At 52.7% G+C, this 17,060-nt stretch overlaps 1 protein-coding gene across 4 annotated transcripts in view; it reads left to right on the top strand.

Annotated features, from left to right (window-relative positions):
* The first annotated feature begins 440 nt into the window (after positions 1-440).
* SULT4A1 (sulfotransferase family 4A member 1) overlaps positions 441-17,060 on the top strand; it is a 45,928-nt gene continuing 29,308 nt past the window's right edge. For all 4 annotated transcript variants that reach the window (XR_007517431.1, XR_007517432.1, XM_049884612.1 and 1 more), the window contains exon 1: positions 441-640. Coding sequence is in view for 2 of the 4 variants with exons in the window: in XM_049884612.1 (XP_049740569.1) it covers positions 472-640 (169 nt within the window). In the remaining 2 variants the exon portion in view is untranslated. The remainder of the gene's footprint in view (positions 641-17,060) is intronic.

The raw sequence follows: 17,060 nt of genomic DNA, 5'->3' as shown, positions 1-17,060 counted from the left end.
CTGGCCAACGTCGGCTCGGGGCGGGGCGCGGGCGTCCCCATGACGTCACGGCGACGGAGAGCACTGGCCAACGTCGGCTCGGGGCGGGGCGCGGGCGTCCCCATGACGTCACGGCGGCGGAGCGCACTGGCCTAGCGTCGGCTCGGGGCGGGGTGCGGGCGTCCCCATGACGTCACGGCGGCGGAGCGCACTGGCCAACGTCGGCTCGGGGCGGGGCGCGGGCGTCCCCATGACGTCACGGCGGCGGAGCGCACTGGCCTAGCGTCGGCTCGGGGCGGGGCGCGGGCGTCCCCATGACGTCACGGCGGCGGAGCGCACTGGCCTAGCGTCGGCTCGGGGCGGGGCGTGGGCCGGCGGCGCCGTGACGTCCCGGCCGCGGAGCGCAGGGGCCGCGCTCCGGCTGGAGGCGGCGGGCGTGGGCGCAGGCGGGCGGGCGTGGAGCCGGGCGGCGGCGGCGGCGGCGGCGGCGGCATGGCGGAGAGCGAGGCCGAGACCCCCAGTACCCCGGGGGAGTTCGAGAGCAAGTACTTCGAGTTCCACGGCGTGCGGCTGCCGCCCTTCTGCCGCGGGAAGATGGAGGAGATCGCCAACTTCCCCGTGCGGCCCAGCGACGTGTGGATCGTCACCTACCCCAAGTCCGGTGAGCCCCGCCCGCCCGCCCGCACGCCGCACCCGGCCCTGCGCGCGGCCGCCTGGACACTGGCCGCACCCGGGTCCTTGTCGGGCGGGGCGGGAGGGCTGGGCCGGGGTGGTCGCTCTCGCCGCCCCCACCGGTGCCCGGAACCGACAGGTCGAGGCGGAGGAGGGGCTGGGCAGCAATTTGCAGCTGGGGAAACCAAGGCCGGAGACCTTTGTGGTGGGCCCCAGGGTTGGACAGCGTCCGTAGGAAGGTGGGCCCAGGGCCGCCACCCATCCCGGCTTCCCCTCCCGTTACCTCCTTGGCTGTGTGACCTTGGACAGGTCACCTAACCTCTCTGTTTTTGGAGTCTGCCCAGCCATTGCTGAGTGCAGAATCCAGGTGATCCTTTGGGGAGGGGGATAAAACGGCGTTAAGACTGTTTACTTCCCTCATTTCCAACATGGGCAGGGCGGGTGATGGGAATAGCCATGTCCCTATCGCCATGTGTGCCAGGTCCCGTGCCCGGTGGGTGATACCATCCGGAGATCGAGCAGGACCCCCGCACTCACATCTCCTAACATTAAAAAAAAAAAAAATTTTTTTTTTTTTTTAACATTAAATGACGTTATATCCAGGACTCCCTTGTAAGGGAGAGATGGTCATCCTCTCTGAGGTTCAGAGAGGGGAAGTGACTTGCCCAAGGTCACAGAGCTGGTGAGGGCTAGGGCTGGGATTTAACGCCACCTTTTTTTTTTTTTTTTTGCCTGTCTCTAGAACCTGATGTAAGAGATGATTGATTGTGTGGTGGGGCCCCGGGGCCACCTGGCCCTCTTCTGAGGTTTGTAGAGAGAAGGGGTAGTGTCCTGTTTGTTCTTCAGGAGCAGTGGCAGCACAGTGGTTAAAGAGCTTGGCTGCTAACTGAAAGTTGGCAGCTTGAGCTGACCAGGTGCTCTGAGGGAGAAAGATGCGGCAGTCTGTTTCTGTAAAGATTTACAGCCTTAGAAATCCTATGAGGCAGTTTTATTCTGCCTTTAGGGTCACTATGAGTGGGAATCAACTGGACAGCAATGTTCGCATTTTTCCCTTGTTCTTTGAACATGCCCTGAGGACTTCCTTTGTTGCCACTCTCTTCCAGAGAGATGCTGTAATCCAGACTGTTCAGCATGTCTGTCGCATTTTATAGGGTGGCTGGCCTTAAGGTCGCAGCGGTCTAGCAGCAGGGCAGGCTGCCGGAAAAGCTGCACATGGCCGTCATCTGTGTAGGGTCCCAGGCACCGTGGTGGCAGGCCTGATGCGTCATCATTAGAGGAGTGGGAAACCTCATTTGGGCGGGGGCACTGCAGGCCCTGGGAGTGTGGAGCTTGCAGAAAAGAAGGCTTGGCTGGACCAGCTGCAGTCTGGAGGTAATGCTAGGCTGTCCTTGGGAAGAGGGAGGGGAGGAGATGTGCTCAGGATACTTCTGTGGCCGGGACTTTCCTTTCATGGCAGCCCCATGAGGGAGCTGCCAAGGCCCCCAGCCGCTCACTTAAAGCCCGGTGGGTGTGGGAATTCACTTCATCAAATCTTAGAGATAGTCGTGTAGATAACATACCTGCTGTAAGATTCTCAGCTGGGTTCGGGTTGTGCTTTGGAAGGGCACATTTGTAATGTGTTTGCTACGAAGTATATGAATATTTGGAGTCCTGGTGGCACAGTGGTTAAGCATTCGCCTGCTAACCAAAAAGGCGGCAGTTCGAATCCACCAGCTGCTCCTTGGAAACCCTGTGGGGCAGTTCTCTTCTGCCCTATAGAGTCGCTATGAGTTGGAATCGACCCAGCGGCAGCGGGTTTGGTTTTGGTTTTTAATATGGACATTCACATTAAGTGGGATAAATAGATACTAAAAATAGCCTTCTGTCAGTTTAGGGCAGAGTTTGCCTCCAAATGAATTGTGAAAAAGTTGAATTTCAGAGCTTTTCAGGATTTTGGGGTGTGTGGTTTCTGTATTATTACCCCCAAGGAGCCCTGGTGGCAGAATGGTTAAGTGCTCAGCTGCTAACTGAAAAGTTGGCGATTTGAACCAAGGCTTCGAACCAGTTCCGCCTGGTTCAGTCATGGCTGACGAAGTGAAACCTGAACAGACCTGAATTTTAAAATGTGGGTGAACTGGAATGGGAAAAATTGCAGGTCAAAGCCCTGCTAGAAACTTTATCCCCTTCTTAGCAGACAAGTGCAGCATTTGCATCGCAGAGCACCCAAATCTTAGAAGGCAGAGTCGGAACCAGCAGTGGCCTGCTCAGAGATGGCGGCCGGCTTTGCTGCTTTGAATGTGTGTCACTCCCCACAGTCCTGGCGATAACCCAGACTCCTGCGTCAGGCCCCTGAGGAGGCTCACTGCAAGCCTGCCATTCCAGGGCTTTGACGTGATTTTTTTCTGGTTATAGTTCCACTTCACCCAAATTTAAAAAATTCGGGTGTGTTTTGATTTCGCTGCGACCGAACTGACTTGAAGTGGTTTGAAGCCCTGGTTTGAATCCAGCCGGTAGCTCTGCCAGAGGAAGACCCCGTAATCTGCGTCCGTAAAGGTTACCCAGAACCCAGTGCCTCTGTAAAGGTTACCACCTAGAAGACGTTATGGAGCAGTCCTACTCTGTCACATGGGTTGCTGGGAGTCAAAAATCGAGTCCGCAGCACCTAACACCACCACCATTATTACCCGCATTTTACAGACAAGGAACCGGAGGCAGAAGTTAAGGGGAGGTGGCGTGAAAATAACTGGGGGCGGGGGGGAGTCCAGCCAGGCCTGGGTGACGTGGTGCCCTGTTGCACCCTGGAGGAGCCTGGCTGGAGGCTACTTGGAGCTGGGTACTGGGAGCTGGGGGTGCTTTAGAAGGACCCCTGTGTGGGGGCCTGGCGGGGTTCCAACGGAGACCTTTTGGGCACCTTGATAGGGAATGTGGTGTTAGTTTTAAGGAAGTTTTCCAGATAACCAAAAACCACGTCTCATTTGCAACTTGCATGTTTCAGACCAGCACAAGCACACCCCTGCCTTTTTAGGAGGAGAGTGAACACAGCGGCTCCTTTCCTTGGTGACTGACACAACAGCAGTGACCTCAAGATCCTTTTGTGAGGACACCTTCACCCAGACCCTAGAGAGCTGCCTTTCTTTTTTTTAAAACTTTAGTTGTGCTTTAAGTGAAAGTTTACAAATCCAGTCAGTCTCTCATATAAAAATTTATGTATACCTTGCTATGTACTCCTAGTTGCTCTCCCCTTAATGAGATAGCATACTCCTCCTCTCCACTCTGTATTCCCCATGTTCATTCAGCCAGCTCCTGTCCCCCTCTGCCTTCTCATCTGGCATCCAGACAGGAGCTGCCCTCCAGACAGGAGCTGCCCTCCAGACAGGAGCTGCCCTCCAGACAGGAGCTGCCCACCAGACAGGAACTGCCTGCGTAGTCTCAAGTGTTTGCTTGAGCCAAGAAGCTCACTCTTCACCGGTATCATTTTCTGTCTTATAGTCCAGTCCAATCCCTGCCTGAAGAGTTGGCTTTGGGAATGGTTCCACTTTTGGGCTAACAAAGGATCTGGGGACCATGACCTCCAGGGTCCTCCCAGTCTCAGTCAGACAATTAAGTCTGGTCTTTTTATGAGAATTTGAGGTTTGTATCCCACTGTTCTCCTGCTCCCTCAGGGGTTCTCTGTTGTGTTCCCTGTCAGGGCAGTTATCGGTTGTAGTTGGGCACTATCTAGTTCTTCTGGTTTCAGACTGATGTAGTCTTTGGTTTATGTGGCTCTTTCTGTCTCTTGGGCTCATAATTGCTTTTTGTCTTTGGTGTTCTTCATTCTTCTTTGCTTCAGGTGGGTTGAGACCAATTGATGAGAGCTGCCTTTTTTGAACTTAAAAAAAAATTTTTTTTTTCCCCAACAGCCCCATGGCTTTTCAGGCTGTTTCTCAGTCTGCCCCTGCCTGCTCCATTTCCCTTTTTGCTGGAGGGTTGAGCATCCTGAAGCCAGCACTGTTAGAACTGTGTGTAGACCAAGAGGAGTTAACACTGATAAGGGCACAGGCAACTACCATGCTGTCCATTTACAGATCACAAAGCCCCTTTGTATTTAGGGTCCCAGTGAATTCTCCCCAAAGCTCTATGAAGTAGATTAAAGTTTGTTGCCTTATTTCACAGATGGGGAAATGGAGGCTCTGGAAGGAGAAATGACTTAACCTAAGCTCACGTTAAGGGGAAGATCCTTAACGAGATGTTTGACATGATGGTTGCAACAATGGGCTCAAATACAGCAAAGCCCTGAGGACAGCACAGGACCGGGCAGTGTTTCATCTGGTTGCACGTGGGGTTGCTCTGAGTCGGAACCAACTCAAGGGCACCTGGCAACACAATAGCAAGCTCACGGCTAGGCCAAGGCCAAGTTGAGCCGACTGAAGGCCTGGGATATTCTCCAGGAGTCCAGGAGAAGCAGAGTGCATGGGCTTTATGTCACCAGCATTCTCTGTCCCCTTTTCAGTTCCTTTCTGGTTCTCAGCCTTTTCCATGTTGGGATGGGCAGTTATCTTAGGAAAGAGGGCCTGCGCTAGTTTTTATTATTATTGTGCATTAGGTAAAAGTTTACAGAGCAAATTAAATTCCCATTTTATAGTTTGTACATCAAGTGTCTCACAGCCGTGGTTTCGTTCCCCACAGCATGTCAGCAGTCTCCTCATTTCCACACTGAGTTCCCTGTTTCCTTTCGTCCTGACTTTCTACCCCTTCTTGCTTTCTCATTTTTGCTTTTGGGCAAATATTGATTGTCCTAAGGAGAACATTCCTCTCAGGTGTTATTGTTTATTTTATGGACTTGGCTGTTTGGCTAGAAAGGGGTCTCCAGGAATGTCCTGTGCCAGTTTTAAACCAGTGTCTCTAAAGCCTTCCTGTCTCCCCACGTCGGTGTAAGACATGTCACAGGAAATGATAAAGGGGGCTGAGAAATTGATCCCAAAAATCTGCCCTAAAGACTTTCTCTCAATTAGAGTAAAAGGGTCCCTGGAAGTTGCCTCAGGGGCAGCCGGCATAGCAGGAAGAGCAGGTGTGAGGTCAGGATCTGGGCTTTAGCGAGTGGTGTGTGCTTGGGTGGGTCTGAGCTTCTGTTTCCTCCCTCATGAAACCCAGACCTTACACTGCAGTCGCTGAGCTGCTGCCGGCTCTGGGCGCTTTAAGATGCTGTCATCTTGAGCACAAGCCAGTCCCCTTTGGGGATGGGATCTAGAATGCTTTAGAGATGTTTACACCTGTTCTTACCTCTGTGGCCATTTATCCAGCACTGTGTGCAGGGGGCTTCACCAGTGTTAATCTGTGAGGAATTCTTGTTGCGTCTTTTTCAGAGGCCCTGAGAAGGTAGAGACTTGCTCAGAGTCACAGAGCGCCAGGTCTAGGCAGGTCTCCTGGTTCCCAGGCCCAAAAAGCACGGTTGCCTTTGGAAAGTCATGCGAGCAGGCCCCAGGAGGGAGGACCCAGCCTTCTTCAGAGTGTGCTTTGTAACACTGGGAGTCTTAGGCCACTGAGAGATTGTAAGGCTTTTGTCACTGTAGTGAGTTCTCTGCAGGTGGACCTCAGGTGGCCCAGTTCACATTTTTCTTCTCTTCCTTCCTTCATCTCCTCTGCCCCTCTTGTCTCCTCCTCCCCCGTCTGCACCCCACCAGGGATAGTTGGTAGGATGCATTCGTGCGTAGAGATTGAGAACTTGGCTTTGGAGTTGGAAGTCCTGGGTTTCAGTGCAGCTTGGCTGTGTACCAGCTGCGTGACCCGGGCAGACGACGTCCCCTCTGTAGTTGTGGTTTCCATGGGGGTGGACTTCCCTCACCACCTGGCCATGTGGGTGAAGATGAATGAGATGCTAGGGACAGCAACCAGCCCAGGACCAGACCCACGGTGGGTATAAGGAAGAGTCACGTGGTTTGAGTCACCTCTCACTTCCTGAGCATCTGTTGTGCCCCGCCACTTTTCTAGGTGCTGGGGATACAGAGGGAAGTCCCATCTGGTCCCTGTCATCCGGGAGCTCCTGAGCTGCAGGGGACGAAGAAGCAGTGGTCAGTGCGGGGGCTGGGGTATCTCCAGGACTAACAGACGCTCCTCCCTCTGCCATGGCAGGGAAACTCTGGGCTCCTTGGGTCTCCAGGGCCCAGGCCTAGGAGGTCATGATGAACTCATGGGTGGTCAGAGTTGGAAGGGCCTGGAGAGTGCCTTGTCCACCACCCCCTCACCGCACACTGATGGGAGCTGAGGCCCGGAGGGGCCGGGCAGTTCTCAAGTTTACTTGACAGTCGGGTGGTAATAGTTAGGTCCTGAACCTTCTGCTTCTCTTCTAGTGCCTCTTTCCCACAGCAAGGCACTGCACTCTAGATTTTTTTTGGCATGTTTCTATCATTTTAGCTCAGGCGATAGCTTAGGACTGCAGTGACCAATACAGTAGCCTCTAGCCAACTGTGGTTTTTTACATTTAAATGAATTAAAACTAAGGAAAACTAGAAATTTAGCTCCTCAGCCACACTCACCGTGTCTCAGGTGTTCAGCAGCCATCTGTGTCAGCGTCTGTCGTGTTGGATGGTACAGATGTCTACCGTTGCCATCATGACAGAAAGCTCTATTGGACAGCGCCAGTTACAACTGTGATCCAGGCACTGGGAGCTCATTGTGCCTTTTGAAGAGGACTTTTGTGTTTATCGCCCTTGTTCATAGTCATTCACTCCTAGAGCCTTGTCTATAAAATAGGAAGAACTTCCCAGTATGGTGTTAAGTCAGAGTGGGTCTGTGGCAACGCTTTATAACTACAGTGTTGTTCCATGCCGATTGCTGCCATTGGTTTCGCTGCTGCAGATGGGCTGCTGTGCTGGGGACAGAGCCCTGAAGTCATGGAGCATTGACTTTGGAACATGGTCCGTGGCTCGGGCCAAAACGTCACCTCCCTTGTTTTGTTTTCCTTTTGATTCCAGCCAACCCTGAAACGAACAGGATTCTTTTGTCACTGCCAAGGAGGGCAGAAGTGAGCAGCTGCAGAGGGGTGAGAAGCCTGCCTGGCGTTGAGCATTTGGGTTCTAGCCCCAGTCACTGTGTCCTTGGTTGAGTCACCTGATCTCTCTAAACCTCAGTTTTCTCATGAAAAACGAGAGGGTTGGACCCGACTGATTCATTTAAGTCTTAAATTTTAAGACAGTCTGGGGGTGGTGAGATTGTGGGGAGACTTGTGCTATACAGGTTCCAGGCTAGACTGATGGTGTCTCATGCTGGGTTCTCTAGAGAAGCAAAACCAGTAATGCCTATAAATATTTAGAGAGAAATTTACATTAAGGAAACAGCTCATGCGATTGAGGGGGTTGGAACATCCCAAGCCCTTGGATCAGGATAGAGGCCTTTCTCCATTCATGGAGCCACAGAAGCTGGTGAACCTAAGATGAGCAGGTTGGAGAGCAGAGATCCCACTCACAGGTTGTGATGGTCGAGGAATCCCCAAGGTCAGCAGGCAAGACCGCAAGGCTTCTCTTGAGTCACTTAGCTGCAGGGGCTGGCAAAGCCAAGGTAGGTAGGTTGGGGAGCAGGACTCTTGCTCGCAGGCCGTGAAGATCAGTGAATACCAAGGTGGACAGGTAAGCTGCTAGCTCAAGTCCCAAGAACCAGAGGTCAGACAAGAGACAGCTGCTGGTTCCAGAACAAGCCAACAACCTTTGGAAGGCGAGCAGGAAGGAAGTAGGCCGTGGAAGGCGGAGAGATGAAGGCTGAGGGGGCAGTGAGCCGCCATGGGCCCCACCCCTGCCGGTATCACTCAGCAGATTCCATCATGGGGGTGATCACATATCAGATTTCAATAGGAAAGTGATCACAATGTTATACAGCTGCCAAAACACTGAGAATCATGGTCCAGCCAAGTTGACACACAATCTTAACCATCACAGATGGGTTCGTTTAGCCTTTATGTGGGGACTTAGAGAGTGCTGTAACAAGGTGACACTGCCCCCGAGGAGCTTTGTCATGGATTGAATTGTGTCCCCCAAAAATGTGTGTATCAGTTTGGCTAGGTCATGATTGCCAGTATTGTATGATTGTCTGCCGTTCTGTCATCTGACGTGATTTCCCTACGTGTTTAAATCCTGTCACTATGATGTAATGAGATGGATTAGCAGCGGCAGTTACACTGATGAGGTCTACGAGATCAGATAGTGTCTTAAGCCAATCTCTCCTGAGATATAAAAGAGAGAAGTGACCAGAGAGACACAGGGACCTCATCCCACCAAGAAAGCAGCACCAGGAGCGGAGTGTGTCCTTCCGACCCGGGCTCCCTGCACCTGAGAAGTTCCTCAACCAGGGGAAGAGTGAGGACAAGGACCTTCCTCCAGAGCCAACAGAGGGAGAAAGCCTTCCCCTGGAGCTGACACCCTGACTTTGGACTTGTAGCCTACTCGACTGTGAGAGAATAAATTTCTCTTTGTTAAAGCCACCCACTTGTGGTATTTCTGTTACAACAGCACTGGATGACTAAGACAAGCTTCCAGTGACACTGGGCAAGCCAGGGTCCTCATGCTGTAAAGTTAACTGACACCCCACGTAGGCATTCTCAGGGTCAGCTGGGTGGCCCGGGAATGGAGGTCCAGATGAGGAGTATCCCTAGAAGACTGCGTGGAGGAGGCAGCTTAGGGCCTGGGCCTGGAGGGCTGGGTCAGATCCTGGTTAGAGGCTCCTCTCCCACTTACCTCCTCATCTGACCCTCAGAACAGCCCCTTGTTCCTGTGATTTTTCCCATTTTGTAAATGAGAAAACGAAGGCCCAGTGAGGGGAAAGGCCCGGGTGGTATCAACACTTGAGTGTACAGTTCTTACTTGTGGACAGTGCAGGAGAACAGGCCATGGGATGGGTGGAGAGATGGTGGAGGTGGCCACCAGCATTTCCTGAGGTGCCAAACAGGGTTGTTACTTACAGTCACCTCATCTCATCTCCCCGCAGCCTGGTGAGGAAACTATTGGTCGCCTCCTCGTATTGGTGGGGAAACAGAGTATAAGGTGTTGAGGGCCTCGCCGCCATCTGGTAGGCTGTGGAGCTGAGGTTTGTTCCCAGATCAGTGTGAACCCCTGGCCCTTTCAGCTACACCACACAGGGTAACAAGGAATTTTGTTTTGTTTTAAAGAAAGAGATTTATTTTCTTATGGTTTAGGAGCTAGAAGTCCAAATTCAGGGCATCAGCTAGCTATAGGGGAACGTATTCTCTGTGGGCTCTAGGGGAAGAGCCGTCTTTTTTTTTAACTGTCCTTTACGTAAAAGTTTACAAAGCAAATTAGTTTCATATTCAAAAACTTATACACAGATTCTTTTGCACGTTTGTTGCAATCCCTGCAATGTGTCAGCACTCTCCCCCTTCCTCTCTGAGTTCCTGTGACTAGGAAGTTTTATAGTACAGTGGTTAGTTACCTGCTTCCCAGAGAGCAAGGGCCTGGCAGATGGGACAGGTTTTTTTTCTGACAAGGTAGAATGAAGTTCTTCTTCACTTTTGCCCTTATCCTTCCCCTCCTTCTCCATCTTTCCTTCTTTATCCTTTTATCCCAGCTGTTCACACACATTCAAGAACACAGGAAATTGGGGAAGTGGGGTGGGCACGTCAGAGTTCTTGGGTCTTTTGGGGGAATGCTTCTCCCCATCACTAAATAAGCCTTGGAAGTGAAAGCCTGAAGAACACATTGGGTCCTGGATAAAGAAAGGGGCGGGGCCTCTGGGAGGAGTGCCTTTCTGGCCCCAGTGGAGCAGGGAGAGACCCAGTCCTCCATCTCTGAGCCCCATGGCCTCATCCTGGAGTCCTCATTTCTCATCCCTCCCAGACAGTGACAGCTCCTCCTCTCCCTTCCCCTCCCCTATAGCTCCTGCTGCAGTTTTAGGATTCTTCCACTCACCAGGAGTACTGCAGTGGCCCCCTCCTGAGCCACCCTCCTTGGGTTCATCTTTCACACTGTGGCTAAAGTGACGTTTCTGAAACCCAGATCTGACCTTGGTCACTCCCTTGCTAGAGCTCTTCAGCCTTTATATGACGTTCCCACTCCTTAGATTGTCCTTCTGTGATCTGGCTTCCACCTCTTCTATCCCCTTACTTGCCAGCCACGTGGAGCTCTCTGAACATGCCAGATTCTCTCTCACTTCTGGACTTGGACTCTTACTGCCTGGTGTCCTCTTCCACATACCTCTCGCCCCTCCTTTTCCCTTCCCTCTGATTACCTGATGAGTACTTCCCGTCTTCAAAGCTGCAGGGCTAGTTAAGTGCGGGATAGGCCTCCCTCCTGTTAGCGTTCCCTTTAGAGGTGTCACTCCATTGCCTCCTGGCTTGCATAGTTTCTGATGAAAAGTCTACTGTAATTATTATATTGCTCTTCTGTGTAAGTAATGTGCTTTTTCTCTGTCCACAAAAATTTTTTTTATTCTTTTTATGTTTTGGAGTGGGTTGGCAGAAACAGCCCAGTCTGCCATACTTCCTTTTTTTAGTTCTAAAATAACAGAGATAACAAACAATGGACTTTCTTATTTGCCACTTTTCCCTTATCTTTTTTCCCATTGTGAACCCAAGATATCATGTTCTTTCATACGATCCCTGAAAAATAAATGCCTTTGGCTGTTCTACTTCCCTGCTGCCTCTGGAGAATACACTCTATCTGATATTTCTGCTGGGAGGCAGGGTGGCAGATTCTTTCCAATGGATGGCGATTTCCTCCCTACTTTTTGGACACACCCCTTCGCAAAAATTCTTCCTTCTGGGCAAGCAGCACAGAGGGAGCAGACCTGGCTCTGGGCGTCACAAAGGCCCACATCCCTGCCTTTTCCTTCTACACCCAGTGGCCTGGGAATGGCACAGGAGCTGGGGAATCCACACCACCAGTCTCTCTGTGGCCCAGGCAGGCCTGGAAGTGGCCTTGCTGTCATTTCTTGCCCTGCTGGTCCATCTTCCAAACCAGCTGCCAGAAGTAATTTTCCTAAACGACATATGTGATCCTTTCACTCCATCTACTTAAGAACTTGCCCCAGCCTTTCGGCCCGTGGCATCAGTAAAAAACCAACGGCCGTTGAGTTGATTCCATCTCGCGGCAACCCCACGTGTCTGTCAGAGTAGAGTTGTGCTCTGTAGGGTTTTCAGTGGATGATTTTTTGGAAGTAGATCACAGGGTCTTTCTTCCATCATCTTCTGCTTTCTGCACTTTGAATACGATATGTTTACGTGTATCTTTCTTCCTCCCTCTCCCCCCACTTCCCTTCACCTTCCTTTCCTCCTTCCTTCCCTTTTACTCTGTTTCTTTCTTTGATAATTTACTGCTTGGGTGTTCTCTGAGATTGTTGGATCTGTGGTTTGTTGTCTTTCGTTATCTTGGAAAAATTCTCAGCCATGTCTTGCTTTTTGTATGAATAGTAATTTTTGATTGGATGTTGGGCATCGTGTATGTAACAGTAGAGGCTGAGATAAATAGTGTTTATGCTTGGAGATGGGCATGCCTTTTTTTTCTGCTAGACCACTAACGTGGGAAGTTCAGTCAGTATAGCCCGGAGTTGAGCTGGGTGTGGGTTTTGTCACTGCTCTGCTTACTTGGAGCATACCACTGGTCCAAATAGCTTTATTGTTACCTCGTGCTTAGTATGGGGGCCGAGTTTCCAGTGGGTTCTTCTCAACTTTCCTGCTCCACTGTCACATTTTGGCCTTCCCTGCACACTCCTGCCCACCCCCCAGCGGTAGTCCACTGTTCTCATTACTTTGTATTTACTAGCCTTGGAGGGGAGGGGTTGGGGAACAGTTCTCTGTTGTCCTGGCTGAGCTGCAGTCTTAGGCAGGCTCCACAGGCCTGGGTCTTGGTAGGAGCTTTCTCAGGGACCCTGCCCTCCTCTGAGTGGCCACCAAGCCCTGCCTTGTGTCAGCTGGGGGTATTGTGCAGAAAAGAGTTCCATGTCTCTGCTCCAGCATTTGGAGGTCTCTGAAGGCCAGGGCCCAGGTGGGTTCCTGCTCCTCCCTCAGTGGTAGAGGTTTTTTTTTTTTTTTTTTTTTTTTTCTTTTATCCATTTCCCAGCCACAGTGGGTCTTCACCAGTGCCATCAGAGGACAGGGGAGACTGGGTTTGCTGTCCCTACCCCAAGTGACTTAAAGCTTTTTTCCATAGGGGAGAAGCGTCCAAGAAAGAGTTCCTTATTTTCCTGCCTCCAAGGCTGCTGCTTGCCTCCAGTCCTGCTGAGGAAGGGGCTTTCTGCAGCCTGCCACCCCCAGTCTCCCGTGAGCACCACGTGGTTCTGTGAGGTGGGCTTGTGTTTGGGTGTGAACTCACTCCTGTGTCTCTGGCTCCGAGAGGTCCAGTGCTATCACGCTGGCCCACACTCAGCATTGAGCAGTTTGTTAAAGTTTTAACTGGATTATTCTTACCCAGTAGTGTGGCTTCCCTCCCCCTGGGCCCTGTCACGGGTAGCCAGGGCTTGTAGCCTGTCTGTTTGGAAGGGTCTGATGTTCTTGGGAACTCAGCCACTTGGTTGCCGTTTGACCTCAGCTCTGTGATGGTGTGAGCAGGATTTTGTAGTTCTTTCAGCCTTCTCTTGCTGGCATGGGAGCAGAGCTCTTACCAGCATTCTACACCCAGGGGATGCTGTCTGTGCTCCTTCCTGGGATCTTGTCAGTCAGAGAAGGCGGTGGGTGTGCCCTGCGGCTCTGGAGCCTTGTGCAGTGATGTGATCTGTAGTAATGGAGAGCTGGGGTCCAACATGGGCTCTGAGCGGTCAAGGGGGTGGGGGGGAGTTGTTAAGAATTCGGCTGCTAACCAAAAGGTCAGCAGTTCGAATCTACCAACTGCTTCTTGGAAACCCTACCAGGCAGTTCTACTCTGTCCTTTAGGGTCACTGCGAGTTGGAATCGACCCAATAGCAACGGGTTTGGTTTTTTGGGTTTTAAACAAGTCATCTCCAGGCCTCACTGAGGGACTGGTGGGCCAGACAGCCTGGATTGCACTTCGTGGGTCCTGCTGGTCCAAGGCCCCCTCTCCTGAGGCTGGCTCAGCCAGATTGAGCTGGAGTCTCGTGAGGAGGCAGGGGAGTGGACTGGCTGAGGGTAACAGCCACTCCAGGCTTCTGCGTGCATCCTTCTCAACCCTTAGAGCACACCAGGAAGGCTTGTGGCTTCCCTTCCTTATGCCAGGGTGTCCTGTACCTCACCCCTTCTTCCTCACAGCTTCACATGTGTTAGGCCGTGTTTCAGGGAAGGAACTGGACTGGAGAAGAGAATCCCTGGGCCCTGGGAGGAGAGCATCTGGCCACTGGGCAGTCCCTGCTGTCATTGCCTGTAGGTGGACTGGCCCCTGGGAATGCAGACACGCAGTCCTGGCACCTGGGCATGGCCTCACTTGCCACTGCCATCAGCACTGCCCACCCCCCCCGGCTGAGTGCCATCACTAGGCCAGGCTTTGCTGACAGCACACACGCACGGTCACCTTCACCACGTGGCAGCCCTCACTCACAGACAAGGAGGCTGGGCTGGAAGGGACAGGTGACCTGCTTAGTGTCCAGTAGTCAGGAAATGGCAGAGCTGGCATTTCCAAGCAGGCCTCCCTGAATCCATGCCCATGTCACCCCACTAGCGGTTGTGGCTTCCTTAGAAGGTGGAGAGCCTGGCCTGTGAGTGGGGTGTTTGGGCCTTGGAGAGAGCCCCCGCTCAGAGCAGTTCTGAGACAGGGGTCTGTGTGTGAGGCGTTAGGTGGGAGGTGACCTTGAGGCAATGAAAAGGAGGGCTGCCCGCCAGGACCCTTGAGAGACAATGTGGACAGAGCCAGGGCTGCACTGCCGGGGCAGGCAGGCCAGGCCTCTGTCCACCAGCTTCTGTGCCCAGTGGTCATGGGTGGCTCGGGTGCTCCCCCCTCCTCCCCACCAGGTGGGAGCGCTGAGGTAAGAGGGCTTTCTGCATGTGGGAACTGTCCACTGGAGCTGCAGGTGACTACCAGGTGGGCACTGGCAGGGTCTGCTGGGGGAGGGGCTGGACAGAAAGCCCCGCGTCTGACCCTGGGATGCCGGGAAGGCCATAGTCTTTCTTGTGGCTGTCCTGCTTTGTCCTGTTGTCTCTGTCCTGCAGGGCTGTGGGGTGCCATGCTTGGCCCAGAGGAGGGCTCGGTGAATTCATAGCCCTTGTTCTTTCTGTCGCACTCTCTTTTATGCTAGCTCTCCCTGGCATGGCCCGTGTCCTAGAGGTCATCTGTGGCCACGTGACAGACCACCCAGACTCGGCACCTGCAGACAGCGGTCATTGCTGTAGCTCTCACAGCTGTGGGCTGCTGGGCTCAGCTTCCCGCTGGGCTGGGCTGGGGCTGCTCTGCCCAGGGTCTCCTTTTCTCTTCCTGGCACCAGCAGGCTCGCCTGGGGACGCACCTCTTGGTGATAATGGTGGAAGCACAAAGAGCAAGGGAGACATGCAGACTGTGGCGTCGCCTCCTGTATTGGCCAGAGCAGGTCACCAGGAAAGCCCAGTGCACAGGAAGATACATCCTGCCCCCATGGAGGGACTCAGAGTCACCAGGCCAAGAGCATGGCTGGAGGGGGCAGTGAAGAACCGGGGCCCTTCATACTTGCACACTGCGGCACCCCAAACCTCCTCCCACACCCTGGTCAGAACGCTATCCCAAGGTCCTACGACAAGTGCTGATACTGTAGATGCACCTTCCCTGACTCTGCCAGGTGCTCATGGAGGGGCCGAGCCTCTTCCTCCTCCCTGCGGCTGGCTTCCACGTGTGGAGTCCATGCCCTGCTGCACGCAGCCAGCTCTGTCTGATTGTTCCTGCAGCCTCTTGATAGGGAGTTGTGTTCCAGGGCCCTGAGTTTGCCTTCATAGGGCTCAGGAGAAGTTTGTTTGGAGGAAACTGAGGCCCAGAGTGGTGGTGACTTTTTTAGGGTCCCCTCCCCAAATCACTGGCAACACTAGGCTGGGAATCTGGGCTTTGGGCCCTCACAGCCTCACCAGACGAGTTGCAGCATGCCAGGGCTGCCTGTTGTCTGCGGATGGGTAAGGCTGCCCACCTAGTTGTAGGCCACGTGCCCCAAAGCCACTTGGCACCATTGCGGCAGCCAGAAAGTAATTATAATTAAGTCAGGGACCAAGTCTGTTTGCTGTTTGTGTCCAGCAGGGCCAGCTGCCAGAATGTGGGCCCAGAGGGTGGCACATGGCCACAGCGCAGGCCAGGCTCATTTCCTGGGCATCAGGACCGGGAGCTAAGCTCCCATAGTTGTGGGTGGGGTGGGTCCCTACCACTTCCTCCCTGTTTCAACCTTTCTTGACCCCCAGCTGGGAAGTGGTGTGGTGTAGTGGTTGGAGCCATAGCCTGGAAGTGGGGACACGTGGTTGTGGCTTTGGTTCTCTTGCTTTGTGAACCTTGAGTGTGTGTGTGTGCATATGCGTGTATGCGTGTGTGTGCATGTGTGTGGTGAAGCACAGTGGTCAAGAGCTGCGGTTCCAGAGTCGGATAAAGTTTGGGGTCCTGGGCTCATCGCCCACAAGCTTTTGTGGCCTTGGGCAGTTACCTCCGCCTGTTTCTCCATGTGTAAAATGAGATGATAGCGTCTTCCGATGGGCTTCACAGGAACCAAACGAGATCATTACGTAAGTTCAGGCTGCAGCCCCTGGACCACAGTGAGCACTGTACAAACGCTGGTGGTTAGTGGGCGACCCTCAGGCACATCTGTGGGGGCCCAGTGGGCCTGGGCTTCTCGTCTTGGTTCCCCCACCCATTTCCCAGCATGCGACCATGACCTGTCCCTTTTCCTCTCGGAGCTGAATCGGGGATTATTTTGAGAGTTGAAGGACAACAGTAAAAGTACCTAGTTAGGAGACTGGCCAAGCAGGTGCTTAACAGGAGATAGTTTACAGCTAAACACCTCCTGGGATTTGGTTCCTTGGTTTGGAGGTTTAGGGTCATGGTTTCATGGGACATCCCAGTTAATTGGCCTAGTGTGTTAGGGCTGCTGTTCTATCTTCTAGTTTGTTGTTTAGTGCCTGGTGCCTTAAAAGCTTGCGACTGGCCATCCGAGGCACAGCTACTGTTCTCTATCCACCTGGAGCAATAGAGGAAGAAGGGAAGTCAGGGATAGGAGGAGGAAATGGAATGTGTGGCTAATTGACTCCCTGAACAACTGCCTCCTTTGCCATGAGACCAGAACTAGATGGTGCCCAGTTACCATTACTGAACATTTTGGTCAAAGATTCCATAGAAGAACCTTTATCGAAAGGGAGAAGGTGCAAAACAATTTCAAATTTTTACGGACTCCAGACTTTTCTGGACCCATGGAGGCTGGATGAACCCCCGAAACTATTGCCCTGAGATAATTTCTAAATCTTAAACCAAAAATATCCCCTGAAGTCTTCTTAAAACCAAACCATAGTTTGGCTTATCTGGTAAAGAATGTCTGCCTTGAGCACTGTGCTCTGTTATGATCTATCT

This window comes from Elephas maximus, chromosome 4 (genome assembly GCF_024166365.1).
Source record: "Elephas maximus indicus isolate mEleMax1 chromosome 4, mEleMax1 primary haplotype, whole genome shotgun sequence".
Lineage (NCBI taxonomy): Eukaryota > Metazoa > Chordata > Mammalia > Proboscidea > Elephantidae > Elephas > Elephas maximus.
The sequence above is the reverse complement of the archived record's forward strand: the minus strand, read 5'-3'. Positions and strand labels throughout refer to the sequence as shown.